Genomic DNA, 15,036 nt, shown 5'->3' on the forward strand with positions numbered 1-15,036 from the left:
AAATGCAATTCATCCTGCCATACCTGCAGTGTCTTCAGACTTTGCCAACAAATTAAAAGTTGAAGCTTAATCATTAAATTATTATCTTTGTGTTGGATTTATTTATAAATCACATTTAAACACTGCTTGTACCAATTAAATTAAATAAAAGGTAACACACACGTTCTGTATCACCGTCATTAATCAAACAAACAAACAAACAAACAAACAAACAAACAGCTTCATCTACCAGACAGACTGACGTTACATTTTCTCTCTTGAAACAGAACAATGTGTTAAATTGTAGAGACTCACCTGCAACACATGAAGAGTTGTATCAGCTGCAGCTCCTTCCTCCTCCTCGTGACTCCCACATGTTTACGTTTTATCTCCGTGGTTCTCTCGTGTCGAAGATTTTCAAAGCTGCATGCTTCTCGTTTTTATCTTTGTGAAGTTCTCCCACTCTTTGGAGGACTTGGGTCAAACAGTTTTCACTGCGTCGGTCATTTGTAAAATTTACCTATTTTTCTTTGAAAACAGCCTCTGCTTTGTTTCCCCCTCGCTCTGTTCAACTCGCGCTGCAGTTTTTTTTTTTTCAAACTTTATTCATTCAGTCAGCATTGACAATGAACTGCAGGTGAACAAAACCAAACGGCTCCGCAGCGCCGTGAAAGACGCATAATCGCGCGACACAACGAATCGATAACGAAATTTGTTGCCAACGCTTTTAATCATCGATTTTTATCGATTCGTTGTTGCAGCCCTACTCATGACATCAAGGACTGGGATCATTCCCTGACACCTGTAGCTGGCTGTCCACAGTGATGAGGAGCTAGGCTGCTGGGAGAAGTGACCATTGCTCAAGGAGGAGTTCTTCCTGGGATTCGGGTGATCCTGCAACCCGAAGGAACCGAGAGGCCAGCCTAATCTGGATGGATAGATCGGACGGCATCTATAATTTTCTTCAGATCCACTCTGGGATAGACCTTTACACGAGATCTTTCCTATCTACAGTCATCAGTATCAATAACATCTCCTAATGAAATGAGGATAATAATTAGTTACACAACATTTAATTTCCCTTTGGGATTAATAAAGTATAATTTAATTGAATTTGAATTTAATTGAATTAATCCTCAGATGTGTCATAAGAGGAGCAAAAGCAGGGCGGGCAGGGCCATGCGTAATTGTTGTGCAATGTGCCGCCAACACTACTCTCTTTTCTGATTAACTTCTGCACTTTATTTTATTTATTTCCATTCCTCCTCAGTAAGCTTACTGCCTCCTCCTCTAAGTAGATAAACACAATTTTATGTTGTGCATTCTTATTTAGTTTTATTTGTGCTCTATGATTCGTAAAACCACATCAAAGCCCGAAACCAGCCCGGCCCTCACATTAATCACATTATAACCGGGTCGGACCGGGTTTCGGATTCGGGTTAGAAATTACAGCTCTATGCCCAATATGTCGATCACGATCTACCGGTCGATCACGAAGGCATTATGGGTAGATTGCATGGCATTAAATAAATAGACGTCAGACTATCATCCATCCTAACTATGAAATCTGTCACTTGATTGACATACAGGGCAGCCAGTCACAGCCCTCATTCTCTCAAACCAGGTCTCAGAGTGGAGATTTTTGGACCCCCCCCCCCCCCAATGAATAAAATGCTCCAAGTGTGAAGTGACACATGCACACTCCAGGCGACTGCAGTCCAACGTTTTTCTGCTCCAACAACAGTTATAATAAATGGCAGAGAGCAGAGTGTTTTTGTGCTGCTCACCCTTTTTCAGCATGTAGGAGCAAAACGAATAAAAATCCAGTTACAAAGAGACGTGGATTGTCTATATTGAACACCATGTTTAAGCATAAGGGTGTCCATGTGCTTTTGGCACCAGGACACCCTAGGCCGCAGTTCGATGATCAACTTTGTTGTCGTCTCATCTGATCTGCGGGTGCATGTCTTGGACACTCGGGTGAAGAGAGCGGCGGAGCTGTTCACTGATCACTACCTGGTGGTGAGTTGGCTCCGATGGTGGGGGAGGATGCCGGTCAGACCTGGCAGGCCCAAACGTATTGTGAGGGTCTGCTTGAAACATCTGGCAGAGTCTCCCGTGAGACAGAGCTTTAACTGCCACCTCCGGGAGAGCTTCAAACACGTTCCGGGGGAGGTGGGGGACATTGAGTCTGAGTGGGCCATGTTCCACGCCTCTATTGTCGAGGCGGCTTATCCGAGCTGTGGCCACAAGGTTGTTGTGCCTGTCGCAGCGGTACCCTTGAACCCGGTGGTGGATACCAGCAGTGAGGGATGCTGTCAGGCTGAAGAAAGAGTCCTATCGGGCCTTTTTGGTCTGTGGGACCCCAGAAGCAGCTGATGGGTACCAGCAGTCCACGCGACATGCGGCTCGGGTGATCGCTGAGGCAAAAACTCGGGCGGGGTGTACAAATTGATTGACAGCTGCTGCTGATTATGACTTCATAACTCTTTTCTTGTCTGTGATGCTGGTGAGACATTGTCATCACTGATATCCTGATGCATGCTCAATAATCCAGGTAGAAAAATCTAAAAAAATTAAATCTGGTCCTCTGGACATTCAAAAAAACAAAACAAAGCAAATCAACAAAAAAATGTAGAAACGTTTCGTCTCTCATCCTGAGGACTTCCTCAGTCTGAGGTGCTGTATTCTGCTCAGTCTCTTAAACAGCACCTTCTCAGAGTGGATCAACCAGTTTTGCTGCTGACAACCAAAACCAGCTGATCACATGCTCAAGAAGGACCATCAGCCTAACAATGGATCATTAGCACACTGATGGCTGTTTACTATTCACAGAGGGCTGAGTGATACTAGCAATCACAGCATTGTAAGAGGGGGACAGTTGAACCTGGAGGCTCCGCCCCTGTTTAATGATGGACGGTTTCTTTTCACAAAGATGGCCTCCTTTACTCCTCTCTCAAACCATCGTTCCTCTCTGTCCAGGATGTGAACATCTTCATCCCTGAAAGAGTGACCGCTGGCCTGGAGATGAGTGTAGACCGCAGAGTCCTGGCCTGATGATGTTGATCTTCTGTGCTGGGCCATCCTTTTGGCCAGTGGCTGTTTTGTTTCCCCGATGTAAGACTGATCACCCTCCTGACACTGAACAGCATACACAACATTACTCTGTTTGTGCCGGGGGACTGGATCTTTGGGATGAACCAGTCTTTGCCGTAATGTATTTTGGGGTTTAAAAGCCACTGGGACGTTATGTTTAGAAAATAAACGTCTCAGTTTCTCTGATACTCCCTCAACATATGGAATGACCACTGGTCTGGGTCTGGGTTCCTCCTTTTCACCTGATGGCTGACTGGAGTCCTGTTTGGGTTTCTTCTCTGCTTTCAGGAAGGCCCAGTTAGGATATCCACATTGCTCTAGAGCCTGTCTTGTGTGGGATTTCTCCTTCTGCCTGGCTCCTGAGCTAGTGGGGACGCTGTCTGCTCTGTGGTACAGAGTCCTGATGACTCCTAACTTGTGCTCCAAAGGGTGATGGGAGTCAAACTGCAAATACTGGTCTGTGTGGGTGGGTTTGCGGTACACCTCGGTTTGCAAATGTCCTCTATCAGAGACTGAGACCTCACAGTCCAAGAAAGCCAACTTGCCATTTTTTTCATCTTCTAGTGTGAACTTGATGTATTTATCCACAGAGTTGATGTGGTCAGTAAAATGTTGGACTTCCCGAGATTTGATTTTAACCCAGGTGTCGTCAACATACCTGAACCAATGACTTGGTGGTGTCCCTGAAAAGGACGTCAAGGCTCTCTTTTCTACCTCCTCCATGTACAGGTTGGCAACAATAGGAGAAACTGGAGACCCCATAGCACACCCATGTTTCTGCCTATAATATTGCTCCCCATATGATCACTGATCACTGGACATCATTAACTTCACACAGACTCTCTCACTGGTACATTTTCATCTTTAAATCACTTCCTGGTCTGCTGCCTTCATACATCTCCTCCTACATGTCTCTGTGTGAGTGCAGCTACAGCGTGCGCTCTCAGGACATCATTACCTGCAGTGTTCCCTCAGTGAGGACTGAACTAGACAAAAGGAACTTCTCCTACTCCGCTCCTGTTTCCTGGAATATCTTGTAAAAAGACCTGAAGCTCTCGACCTTTGACCTCTCTAAGTGGTTTCAAACATATGTTAAGTTCCTGGTGAAGACCAATGCAGACATGTTCCTGTTTTTAGTTTTCTAAATTGCCTTATAATCTAGTTGTTTTTTGCTACTATTCTCCTTGATTGTCCTTTTGATTGCTATTTTGTTTTGATTGTTTTGATTTGTATAAAAAAAGAGACACTTAAATTTGTATACCTATGTCTATTTTATGACTGTCTATTGTTGTCTACTGTTGTCATCATTCTTTGTTAAGAAATCAGGTCTCTCTTGTAAATGAGTCCCCGAGGCTCAATGGAATTAACCTGTAGAAATAAAGGTTGATTGAATGATCAGAGTTTAAGCAGTCTGCCTTCACCAACATTTTCACCAAACACAAAATAACTCCAGACTCGTCCTCTGTTTTTTCATTCAACCTTTATCTATACAGGTAAATCCCATTGAGCCTCTGGGACTCATTTACAAGAGAGACCTGATTTTATCAAAGAATGATGACAGCAATAGACAGTCATAAAAGAGGCATACAATTTTTTTTTGTTCTTGTTGTTGTCTGTTAGTGTGATGGCTGGTCCAGTTGTAGTTTCTGTGGTCCAGGTGTTCTCATGAGACAGAACTGAAAGACACATCAGCTGATCTCTGATGTACCCCACATTGTGAGTCTCAGCCGGGTAAGAGGGTTCTCCAGGACCCTGTCGTTTTGTTGAAAAGATTTAGTCGATTTCGTTGAAAGTCCAAATCGTCAGATCCATAATAGTGTTTTCGTTCGGGAGATGTGTACCAGGAGCTCTGAGACACACAGAGAGCAGAAGCAGGAGAAAAGGGAAAACATGGGGATGGAGAGGAGAGTGTCTGTCTTGAGCGAGAGCCAGAGGAGAAAAAAAAAAAGGTAAGTAAAGGTTTAATTACAGCAAACCTAAAACGCTGTAGTATGTAACCATTCATTAGAGACAAACTAAGCAGATCCAAGATGTGATTATTAATTAAGGGAAATATGTATTTATTTATTTATTTATTTTTTTTTTAAATTTTATTTATTATTTTATAGATGGCCTCCCTTCTCCCCTTACAGCCATCCTCTCCACACCATTATTATGAAATATTTATTCTAGTGATTATCTAGTGTAGTTTTTTTTTTTAATAGGATAGAAAGAAAGAAAAGACAAAGTAAGACTCCAAAATATAAGAAATATACACAAAGAGAGCACACGGCAAAACACCTGGCCACTGTCTGTTCACCTGCAAAGAACATGACAAAACACAGCAACAAAATACATATGTATAAAGAACTTAAAATATTCATGGCTTTGCAGTAAGTTTCCATAAATGTATATACCCATACTTACGCCTATATACATACATACAGGTCCTTCTAAAAAAATTAGCATATTGTGATAAAGGACATTATTTTCCATAATGTAATGATAAAAATGAAACTTTCATATATTTCAGATTCATTGCACACCAACTGAAATATTTCAGGTCTTTAATTGTTTTAATACTGATGATTATGGCATACAGCTCATGAAAACCCAAAATGCCTGTCCCAAAAAATTAGCATATTTCATCCCACCAATGAAAGACAAGTGTTTTTAATACAAAAAACACCAACCTTCAAATAATCATGTTCAGTTATGCACTCAATACTTGGTCGGGAATCCTTTTGCATGAATGACTGCTTCAATGCGGCGTGGCATGGAGGCAATCAGCCTGTGGCACTGCTGAGGTGTTATGGAGGCCCAGGATGCTTCGATAGCGGCCTTAAGCTCATCCAGAGTGTTGGGTCTTGGTCTCTCAACTTTCTCTTCACAATATCCCACAGGTTCTCTATGGGGTTCAGGTCAGGAGAGTTGGCAGGCCAATTGAGCACAGTAATACCATGGTCAGTAAACCATTTACCAGTGGTTTTGGCACTGTGAGCAGGTGCCAGGTCGTGCTGAAAAATGAAATCTTCATCTCCATAAAGCTTTTCAGCAGATGGAAGCATGAAGTGCTCCAAAATCTCCTGATAGCTGCTGCATTGACCCTGCCCTTGATAAAACACAGTGGACCAACACCAGCAGCTGACATGGCACCCCAGACCATCACTGACTGTGGGTGCTTCACACTGGACTTCTGGCATTTTGGCATTTCCTTCTCCCCAGTCTTCCTCCAGACTCTGGCACCTTGATTTCTGAATGACATGCAAAATTTGCTTTCATCCAAAAAAAGTACTTTGGACCACTGAGCAACAGTCCAGTGCTGCTTCTCTGTAGCCCAGGTCAGGCGCTTCTGCCGCTGTTTCTGGTTCAAAAGTGGCTTGACCTGGGGAATGTGGCACCTGTAGCCCATTTCCTGCACACGCCTGTGCACGGTGGCTCTGGATGTTTCTACTCCAGACTCAGTCCACTGCTTCCGCAGGTCCCCCAAGGTCTGGAATCGGCCCTTCTCCACAATCCTCCTCAGGGTCCGGTCACCTCTTCTCGTTGTGCAGCGTTTTCTGCCACACTTTTCCCTTCCCACAGACTTCCCACTGAGGTGCCTTGATACAGCACTCTGGGAACAGCCTATTCCTTCAGCAATTTCTTTCTGTGTCTTACCCTCTTGCTTGAGGGTGTCAATGATGGCCTTCTGGACAGCAGTCAGGTCGGCAGTCTTACCCATGATTGTGGTTTTGAGTAATGAACAAGGCTGGGAGTTTTTAAAAGCCTCAGGAATCTTTTGCAGGTGTTTAGAGTTAGGTCGTTGATTCAGATGGTTAGGTTAATAGCTTGTTTAGAGAACCTTTTCATGATATGCTAATTTTTTGGGACAGGCATTTTGGGTTTTCATGAGCTGTATGCCATAATCATCAGTATTAAAACAATTAAAGACCTGAAATATTTCAGTTGGTGTGCAGTGTAGTGAACTAGGCCTGAAGGTCAAAACCTTGACCTAAGGACCATATGGGACAGAACTTGTCATTTCATTGATTTGCATCCAGAAATACAGGTTGACCCATCCTGAGACTTTCTTTCTTGAGTTAATCAAGTGAAAGAAGACTATTCTCTATTATCATTACTATTTTACAAATGTTTGATAATCAAATTGTGTTAGTTCAAACAATGTTTGAATGTTGAAGTGAACTACTCATTTTTATTAACTGTGAAACAGTAATAATGATTCTTAATCCTCATTCAAAATGAAATCAAGTTGGAATATGTTACAGAGTAATGATTCAATTTCTTGATCGTCTGTTTGAAGTGAGCAAGTGATGGAAGTTGGTCAAAGTTCAAGTTTCGGTCAACTGCAAGTTACTGAAAAAAGAAATGTCATGTTTAACTTTTACAGCAAGATACTAGAGAATTGACTCCACGAAGTCTGAAGTTTCTCATGATATCTTTTGTCTGTTCTTAAACAATCTTAATCTTTTCCTTGACTTTTCATAACACCTTACATCACAAAACACACCTCTGTTTGGTCCATTCGACCAATCAGAAAGTCCTCAAATGAACCGGAAGTGACCCTTCTTAAAAGGTGCAGCACTTCCTAGTTTACGCAGTTCCAGAGTTCATGAAGGCTGGAATTCAGGATGCTGCTGGAAGAGAATCAAACTGAACCAGAGAAGATCTGGGAATTATGAAAGTCTGTTGTGGATGATCTCACGACTCCCGAGGTCTAGCTGTTCTTACGGAGACGCTGAAAAGTGGCTCGAAGTGGAACTTTACGCCGGAACTGACATATCTTCAGGAAGGTAAAAAGTCGATCTTCTACCAAAGTGTACCGTTGGGATAAGCTGGTCCAAAAGAGCGTGCTGTTCTGGTTAAAACAGACAAATTCCCTCACACATCTCTCTGTAGATAAACTTCATCTTTCCATCTTTAAAATTCTTCTATCTGCTAAAAATCATTAAAGATATCTTTAAAAATGTCTGAAGCAAAGTTTTTCAATCTCGCTCTGTGGTTAATAATCTGCTGTACTATTGGAAATGAGAACAATCGCCGCGTTGTTTACTTCCTGTAAGCTGATTAATAAGCTGTCGTTATTTTCAGTTCTTGCCAATTAATGTAAATGTGTGATGTGTTAAACTTTGATTCTGTTAATAAATGACCCACTTTCGTTGGTGAGTCAAAGATAATTAACGTTTCTGTCCACATTTTATTAATTCAGATGCACGTCATTATACAGTCCAGAAAAATGAAAGAATCCGTTTTAACAGTATGAATATATGACAGCATATGTTCATACTACAGCAGTGAATCTGAAATATATGAACGTTTCATTTTTATCATTACATTATGGAAAATAATGACCTTTATCACAATATGCTAATTTTTTGAGAAGGACCTGTACGTGAGCAGAGTGAACAGGAGAGGGCTCAACACACATCCCTGAGGAGAGCCAGTGCTGAGGGTTATGGTGGAGGAGGAGACGTTGTGGATTCTCACTAACTGTGGTCTGTTTTTTAAGAAGTCCAGGAACCAGTTGCAAATGGAGGGTCTTAGTCCTAGTGTGAGTAGTTTGTCCATCAGGGTTTGGGGGATCATGGTGTTGAAGGCAGATGTGAAGTCCACAAAGAGCATACGGACGTAGGAGTCCTTCTGCTCCAGGTGGTTGAGCGCAGTGTGGACCACAGAGGAGATGGCATCCTCTGTTGATCGGTTCTCACAGTATGCATACTGATGAGGGTCCTCGTTGATGTTGATGGTTGTTTTGATGTGAGTCATGACCAGTTTTTCGAAGCATTTAGTGACTATCGGGGTGAGGGCCACTGGCCGATAGTCATTCAGACCAGTCACTGTAGAGCTTTTTGGAACTGGGATGATGGTGGCAATCTTCAGGCAGGTGGGAACTGTCTCCAGGGTAAGTGAGGTGTTAAAGATGTCTGCCAGCACCTCGCAGAGCTGATCGGCACATTCTTTCAACACTTTTCCTGGGATGTTGTCTGGGCCGGTTGCTTTGTGAGGATTAATCCTCTTGACATATCCTGATGCATGCTCAAAAATCCAGGTAGAAAAATCCAAAAAAGTTAAATCTGGTCCTCTGGACATTCAAAAAAACAAAGCAAAACAACAAAAAATGTAGAAATGTTTCGTCTCTCATCCGAAAGACTTCCTCAGTCTGAGGTGCTGTATTCAGTTCAGTCTCTTAAATAGCACCTTCTCAGAGTGGATCAACCAGTTTTGCTGCTGACAACCAAAACCAGCTGATCACATGATCAAGAAGGACCATCAGCCCAACAATGGATCATTAGCACACTGATGGCTGTTTACTATTCACAGAGGGCTGAGTGATACTAGCAGTCACAGCATTGTAAGAGGGGGACAGTTGAACCCGGAGGCCTCCACCCCTGTTTAATGATGGACGGTTTCTTTTCACAAAGATGGCCTCCTTTACTCCTCTCTCAAACCATCGTTCCTCTCTGTCCAGGATGTGAACATCTTCATCCCTGAAAGAGTGACCGCTGGCCTGGAGATGAGTGTAGACCGCAGAGTCCTGGCCTGATTATGTTGATCTTCTGTGCTGGGCCATCCTTTTGGCCAGTGGCTGTTTAGTTTCCCCGATGTAAGACTGATCACCCTCCTGACACTGAACAGCATACACAATATTACTCTGTTTGTGCCGGGGGACTGGATCTTTGGGATGAACCGGTCTTTGCCTTAATGTATTTTGGGGTTTAAAAGCCACTGGGACGTTAAGTTTAGAAAATAAACGTCTCAGTTTCACTGATACTCCCTCAACATATGGAATGACCACTGGTCTGGGTCTGGGTTCCTCCTTTTCACCTGATGGCTGACTGGAGTCCTCTTTGGGTTTCTTCTCTGCTTTCAGGAAGGCCCAGTTAGGATTTCCACATTGCTCTAGAGCCTGTCTTGTGTGGGATTTCTCCTTCTGCCTGGCTCCTGAGCTAGTGGGGACGCTGTCTGCTCTGTGATACAGAGTCCTGATGACTCCTAACTTGTGCTCCAAAGGGTGATGGGAGTCAAACTGCAAATACTGGTCTGTGTGGGTGGGTTTGCGGTACACCTCAGTTTGCAAATGTCCTCTATCAGAGACTCACAGTCCAAGAAAGCCAACTTGCCATTTTTTACATTTTCTCTTTTAAACTCGATGTATTTATCCACTGAGTTGATGTGGTCAGTAAAATGTTGGACTTCCTGAGATTTGATTTTAACCCAGGTGTCATCAACATACCTGAACCAATGACTTGGTGGTGTCCCTGAAAAGGACGTCAAGGCTCTCTTTTCTACCTCCTCCATGTACAGGTTGGCAACAATAGGAGAAACTGGAGACCCCATAGCACACCCATATTTCTGCCTATAATATTGCTCCCCATATGTGAAGTAGGTTGACTGCAGGCACAGTTTCAAGAGTTGACACAGTTGTTCTGTGGAAAGCGTGGTCCTGCTGCTCAGAGTGGTGTCTGATTTTAATCTTAAACTGACCACCTCTACTGCATCATCAACAGGAATGCACGTAAAGAGTGATGTGACATCAAAAGAGACCATTGTTTCATCAGTCTCCATGATGACATCCCTCACCTTATCCACAAAGTCCATGGTGTTCTGTATGTGGTGTTCTGAGCTGCCAACTAAAGGGATGAGTACAGACGCCAGATATTTGGAAACATTGTAAGTGACAGAGTTAATCATGCTAACAATTGGTCTTAAAGGTACACCTTGTTTGTGGATTTTAGGTAAACCATACAGACTAGGTGTGGCCTCCCCTGGGTACAGTCTGTGTTACAGAAAACGGTCAATAGCCTTGTCCTGCTCCAAAATTTTCAGGCAATCTATTAATTTCTTCTTGTAACCACTTCCTGGATCTCTTTTCAGAGGTTCATAAGTGTTTAAGTCACTAAGGAGTGTCATAACTTTCTCATGATAGTCTTTCTGGTTCAAAATCACTGTGCACCTTCCTTTGTCTGCTGGGAGAATGATGATGTTTTTGTCCTTGCTAAGAGTGGTGAGTGCATCCCTCTCCTCTCTACTGATGTTGGAAGGTGGTGGTTTGGCATTGCTGAGGCAGGCTGAAACTTTGATTCTGAGCTGTTCTGCTTCAGCCTCTTTCATTTTGTTGTTGCGGATGGCTGACTCAGTAGCTGTGATCATCTCCACCAGAGGAATTCTACTTGGTGCAACTGCAAAGTTCAGTCCCCTGGCAAGAATCTCTGTCTCCGGCTGGGTGAGCTGTCTGTCAGATAAATTCTTCACCCACTTTTCTGTCTCCCTGGCATGTAATTGACTACTGGAGTGTTGTCCTACACTGAATGTGTTGTTATTGGAATAGTGATGGTGTTGATGAGTTATTAGTAAGTTAAACTTATTTTGTTGTCGAGTCTTGGACTTGACATGCTGTGCTAAGCGTGCCTGATCTGTACAGTCCAACACTTGCTGAAGTGTGGTCTGATCTAGACACATAGTTAGTTTCTGTTTAATGTGCTCTTCTTTGGCCTTCAAGGCCTCAATAGTAAAATTGGTCTGTCTCACCCGTTCATTCAGCAGCTGGGTCTGTGCCTTCTGAAGGATCTTGCTTGCCCGGTGCCCGCTGACCGAAGATTTTAGTTCCAGGCTCTTGGGAATGATGCCACTTTGTCGACATCTGAGGTTGAATCGCAAATTCTTCCTTGCTGTTTTCTCAAACTCTCTAACTAGTTTGAGGCAATCCTGGCCAAAGTGATTCAAAATATCCTGATGCTGCTCAATAATCCAGGTAGAAAAATCTAAAAAAGTTAAATCTGGTCCTCTGGACATTCAAAAACAAACAAAAAAAACAAATCAACAAAAAAATGTAGAAACGTTTCGTCTCTCATCCGAGAGACTTCCTCAGTCTGAGGTGCTGTATTCAGCTCAGTCTCTTAAATAGCACCTTCTCAGAGTGGATCAACCAGTTTTGCTGCTGACAACCAAAACCAGCTGATCACATGCTCAAGAAGGACCATCAGCTCAACAATGGATCATTAGCACCTGATGGCTGTTTATACTGTTCGTACAGTAAACATGCAAATGTGAGCTGGTATGACAATAAAAATTCCTTGTATTCTTTTAGTAAGGTGATAAACACTTTACTGTGTTCTTATGCATGCTCAATAATCCAGGTAGAAAAATCCACAAAAGTTCAATCTGGTCCTCTGGACATTCAAGCAGCAAAACTGGTTGATCCACTCTGAGAAGGTGCTATTTAAGAGACTGAGCTGAATACAGCACCTCAGACTGAGGAAGTCCCTCAGATGGAAGATGAAACGTTTCTACATTTTTTTGCTTTGTTTTGTTTTTATTTTTTGAATGTCCAGAGGACCAGATTGAACTTTTTTGGATTTTTCTGTGTTTTTTTACTAAGATTGTGTATACACTTCTTAATGATCATGTGCACAACTGAGACGTAAGTGGACCTCAGGGTCACCTCACAGGTTTTAATGGTGGTTTGATTGTGAGAAGAAACTCAAGTTTCCAACAATCTGAGAATTCAAACTATCTGAAGCACAAAGAGAACCTCTGTGTTCTCATGCATCTGGAGAATATTTTCAGATCACCAGGATTTTTATGTTTTAAACATGTCTGTCTCACATGTCTGTCTCACTTGTCTGTCTCACAGGGGGACTGAGGACTCTGGAGGTCTAAGGAGGATGTTGTCCCAGTCTACAGAGTCTCTGAACTTTAGGAACAGAACTTTATCCATGGAGTCCCTCACAGATGATGGTCTGTCAATCACTTTATTGATTCAGTATTGATGATCAGCTCCTGGATTTGTTTGTAGTCAGAGCATGTGTGAAACTACAACCTGGAGGTGTTTTGGTTCAATTCTTCTCAGACGACTTCTGTTGGTGTTCAGATAACCTGCTGTAGCTCCTCCATTCACGATCACGATTCAAAGATGATTAGATTTCATTAATGATAGAAAAATGTTGCTAATTCATTGATGTGTCAAAGATTTATGTAATGTTTCATCAGTAGCTGTAGCTCCGTTGTCAGCAGTTGTTACTCTGTTAGTTCTGATTGTTGCCGTGAGCTCTGTGAGCAGCAGAGGGCGCTGTTTGACCGTTGATGCTGCTGCAGGTGACTGGTGGTGGAACCCCCTCCTGGAGGAGCTGCAGAACGAGGGCAGCTGTGTTCATTCGGACAGCTGGAGTCTCGCTGTGGATGCCCACTTCTTACAGACGCTCCACAAAGACGTCATCAAGCAGCAGGACGTTATCTACGGTAGGCACAAAACACACCAGTCTCTGTTTACAAGTTAAAAACTATGCGACTTGATACAGGTGTGACGTTCTGACCATAATTGTATTTTTCATTTGTTTTACCTATATTTAACCAGAAGAAACCCACTGAGGTTAAAACTTCAATGGACCCCCTTCCATGCATGAATTATGAGAACTTCATCCAGGATTTTTTTCTAAAGTGTTTTTTTTCCTTAGGGCATAAAAAATGGTGTTATTTTTTTCTATAAAAGTTTTATTTATTCAAGAACTTTTCAACATGTCCACTCAGCTGGACAGCATACGTTTAGAGATTTTTTACTAACATAATACGGTATGCTGTAATGTGAACACATTTAGTAGTGGTGTAATGGTACATGTGGGTGTATTGAACCGTTTTGGTTATTTTTTCAGTCATTAATTTTTATTAACGAGAAATTATGCACCGCAACTAAAGTTCCTCAGCGTGTTTCAGCACGGCGCGATTATCTTGCAGCACGCGTAGCATTAGCAGCCTAGCATGTCGTTGTGGTCTCCTGTTTAGGAACATTATGTGTTTCTTGTTAAAAGACAAGTGGACAAATTCAAAGCTGTGTGTCAACGTTTCACGGAGATTGGATCTGCAGCAGCAACATGTCGAACTTGTTAACGCACTTGAAACAACATCATCGGAACGTGAACGTAGTTTGGTTCAAAGAGCGATAACATTTAAACAACCGTTATCAGGTCATTCAGGTCGGTCCAGAGCAACAACAAGCTGTAGGAGGTTTTAAAGCTCTGGATCTACGTCTGAATGTTGTTGATGCGCCGGTTTTAAAGTTCTTGAGCCCCACTACGACATCACGTCAACACTTCAGCCAAAACGTTGTAGCAGCACTTTATGAAAAAGATCAAACTGATCGTCAACAAGCTCTGGACCAGATTTAAAGCTCTGCCCTGATGATGATGACCGAGAGATTCAACCACCTCTAAACAGAAATTATGACCATGCAAGAAGAGGTATTGTATTACTGTGATGTAATTAACTTTTTTTATTTTAAAATTATCATCTTATTAACTCAATTTTTTAATCTCCGTGTTGTTTGCAGTCTGAGGATGACAGCAGCTGAGTCTTCTCCATCCACCAGATCACCTCCACATAAGAAGTCTGTAATGGCTGAACTTGTTTACTTGGCATATTTTCTAAATAAACATTTTGTAAATCTTTATTTTGGCCTTTTTTTGTACCGAAAATTAACCGAACCGAGCCCTCCTTGAAACTGAACCGAAATGTGATTTTAGCGTACTGTTACACCCCTAATATTTAGAAATATTTTGACACTGCTTCAATGAATGCAGAAACACAGAATTTCATGCCATCCTTCTCTCATTCTAATATTCACTCCCTCACATTCAGTTCCTTGATCTTTTTTTAGTCTTATCTTAGTTTCTCCTTTTTATCACCCTCATTGCAGCTGTGGTGGTATGCTTTTTTTCTGTAGTGTGATTAATGAGTGCTTAAAATAGTGTTAGAGCATAAAAACTCCTTTACGTTTACTCACAATGCCTTCAGTAATCTTTGCCAGCACTGAAATGTTACATATATGATGCGACACAGGCGCAACATTCTGGCCAATATGTGATAACAGATGTGACATTCCTTTCATTTGATTTCCTTTATACAAGTTAGTCAAACAACTCTTTCATTTGCCAGGGAGACCTGTTTCTGTTAACTTATTTTATATATAAATGTTTCTGTTAACTTATT

At 42.2% G+C, this 15,036-nt stretch overlaps 1 protein-coding gene across 1 annotated transcript in view; it reads left to right on the plus strand.

The window, feature by feature from the left end:
• Positions 1-15,036, plus strand: part of arhgef2 (rho/rac guanine nucleotide exchange factor (GEF) 2) — a gene marked incomplete in the record, with an annotated part of 54,954 nt that overhangs the window by 15,740 nt on the left and 24,178 nt on the right. The window contains 2 exon segments of the mRNA XM_037676487.1: positions 12,689-12,792; positions 13,150-13,293. Of these exon segments, the coding sequence (XP_037532415.1) occupies positions 12,689-12,792; positions 13,150-13,293 (248 nt within the window).

This window comes from Nematolebias whitei, chromosome 5, assembly GCF_014905685.2.
Source record: "Nematolebias whitei isolate Nwh7 chromosome 5, NemWhi1, whole genome shotgun sequence".
Classification (NCBI taxonomy): domain Eukaryota; kingdom Metazoa; phylum Chordata; class Actinopteri; order Cyprinodontiformes; family Rivulidae; genus Nematolebias; species Nematolebias whitei.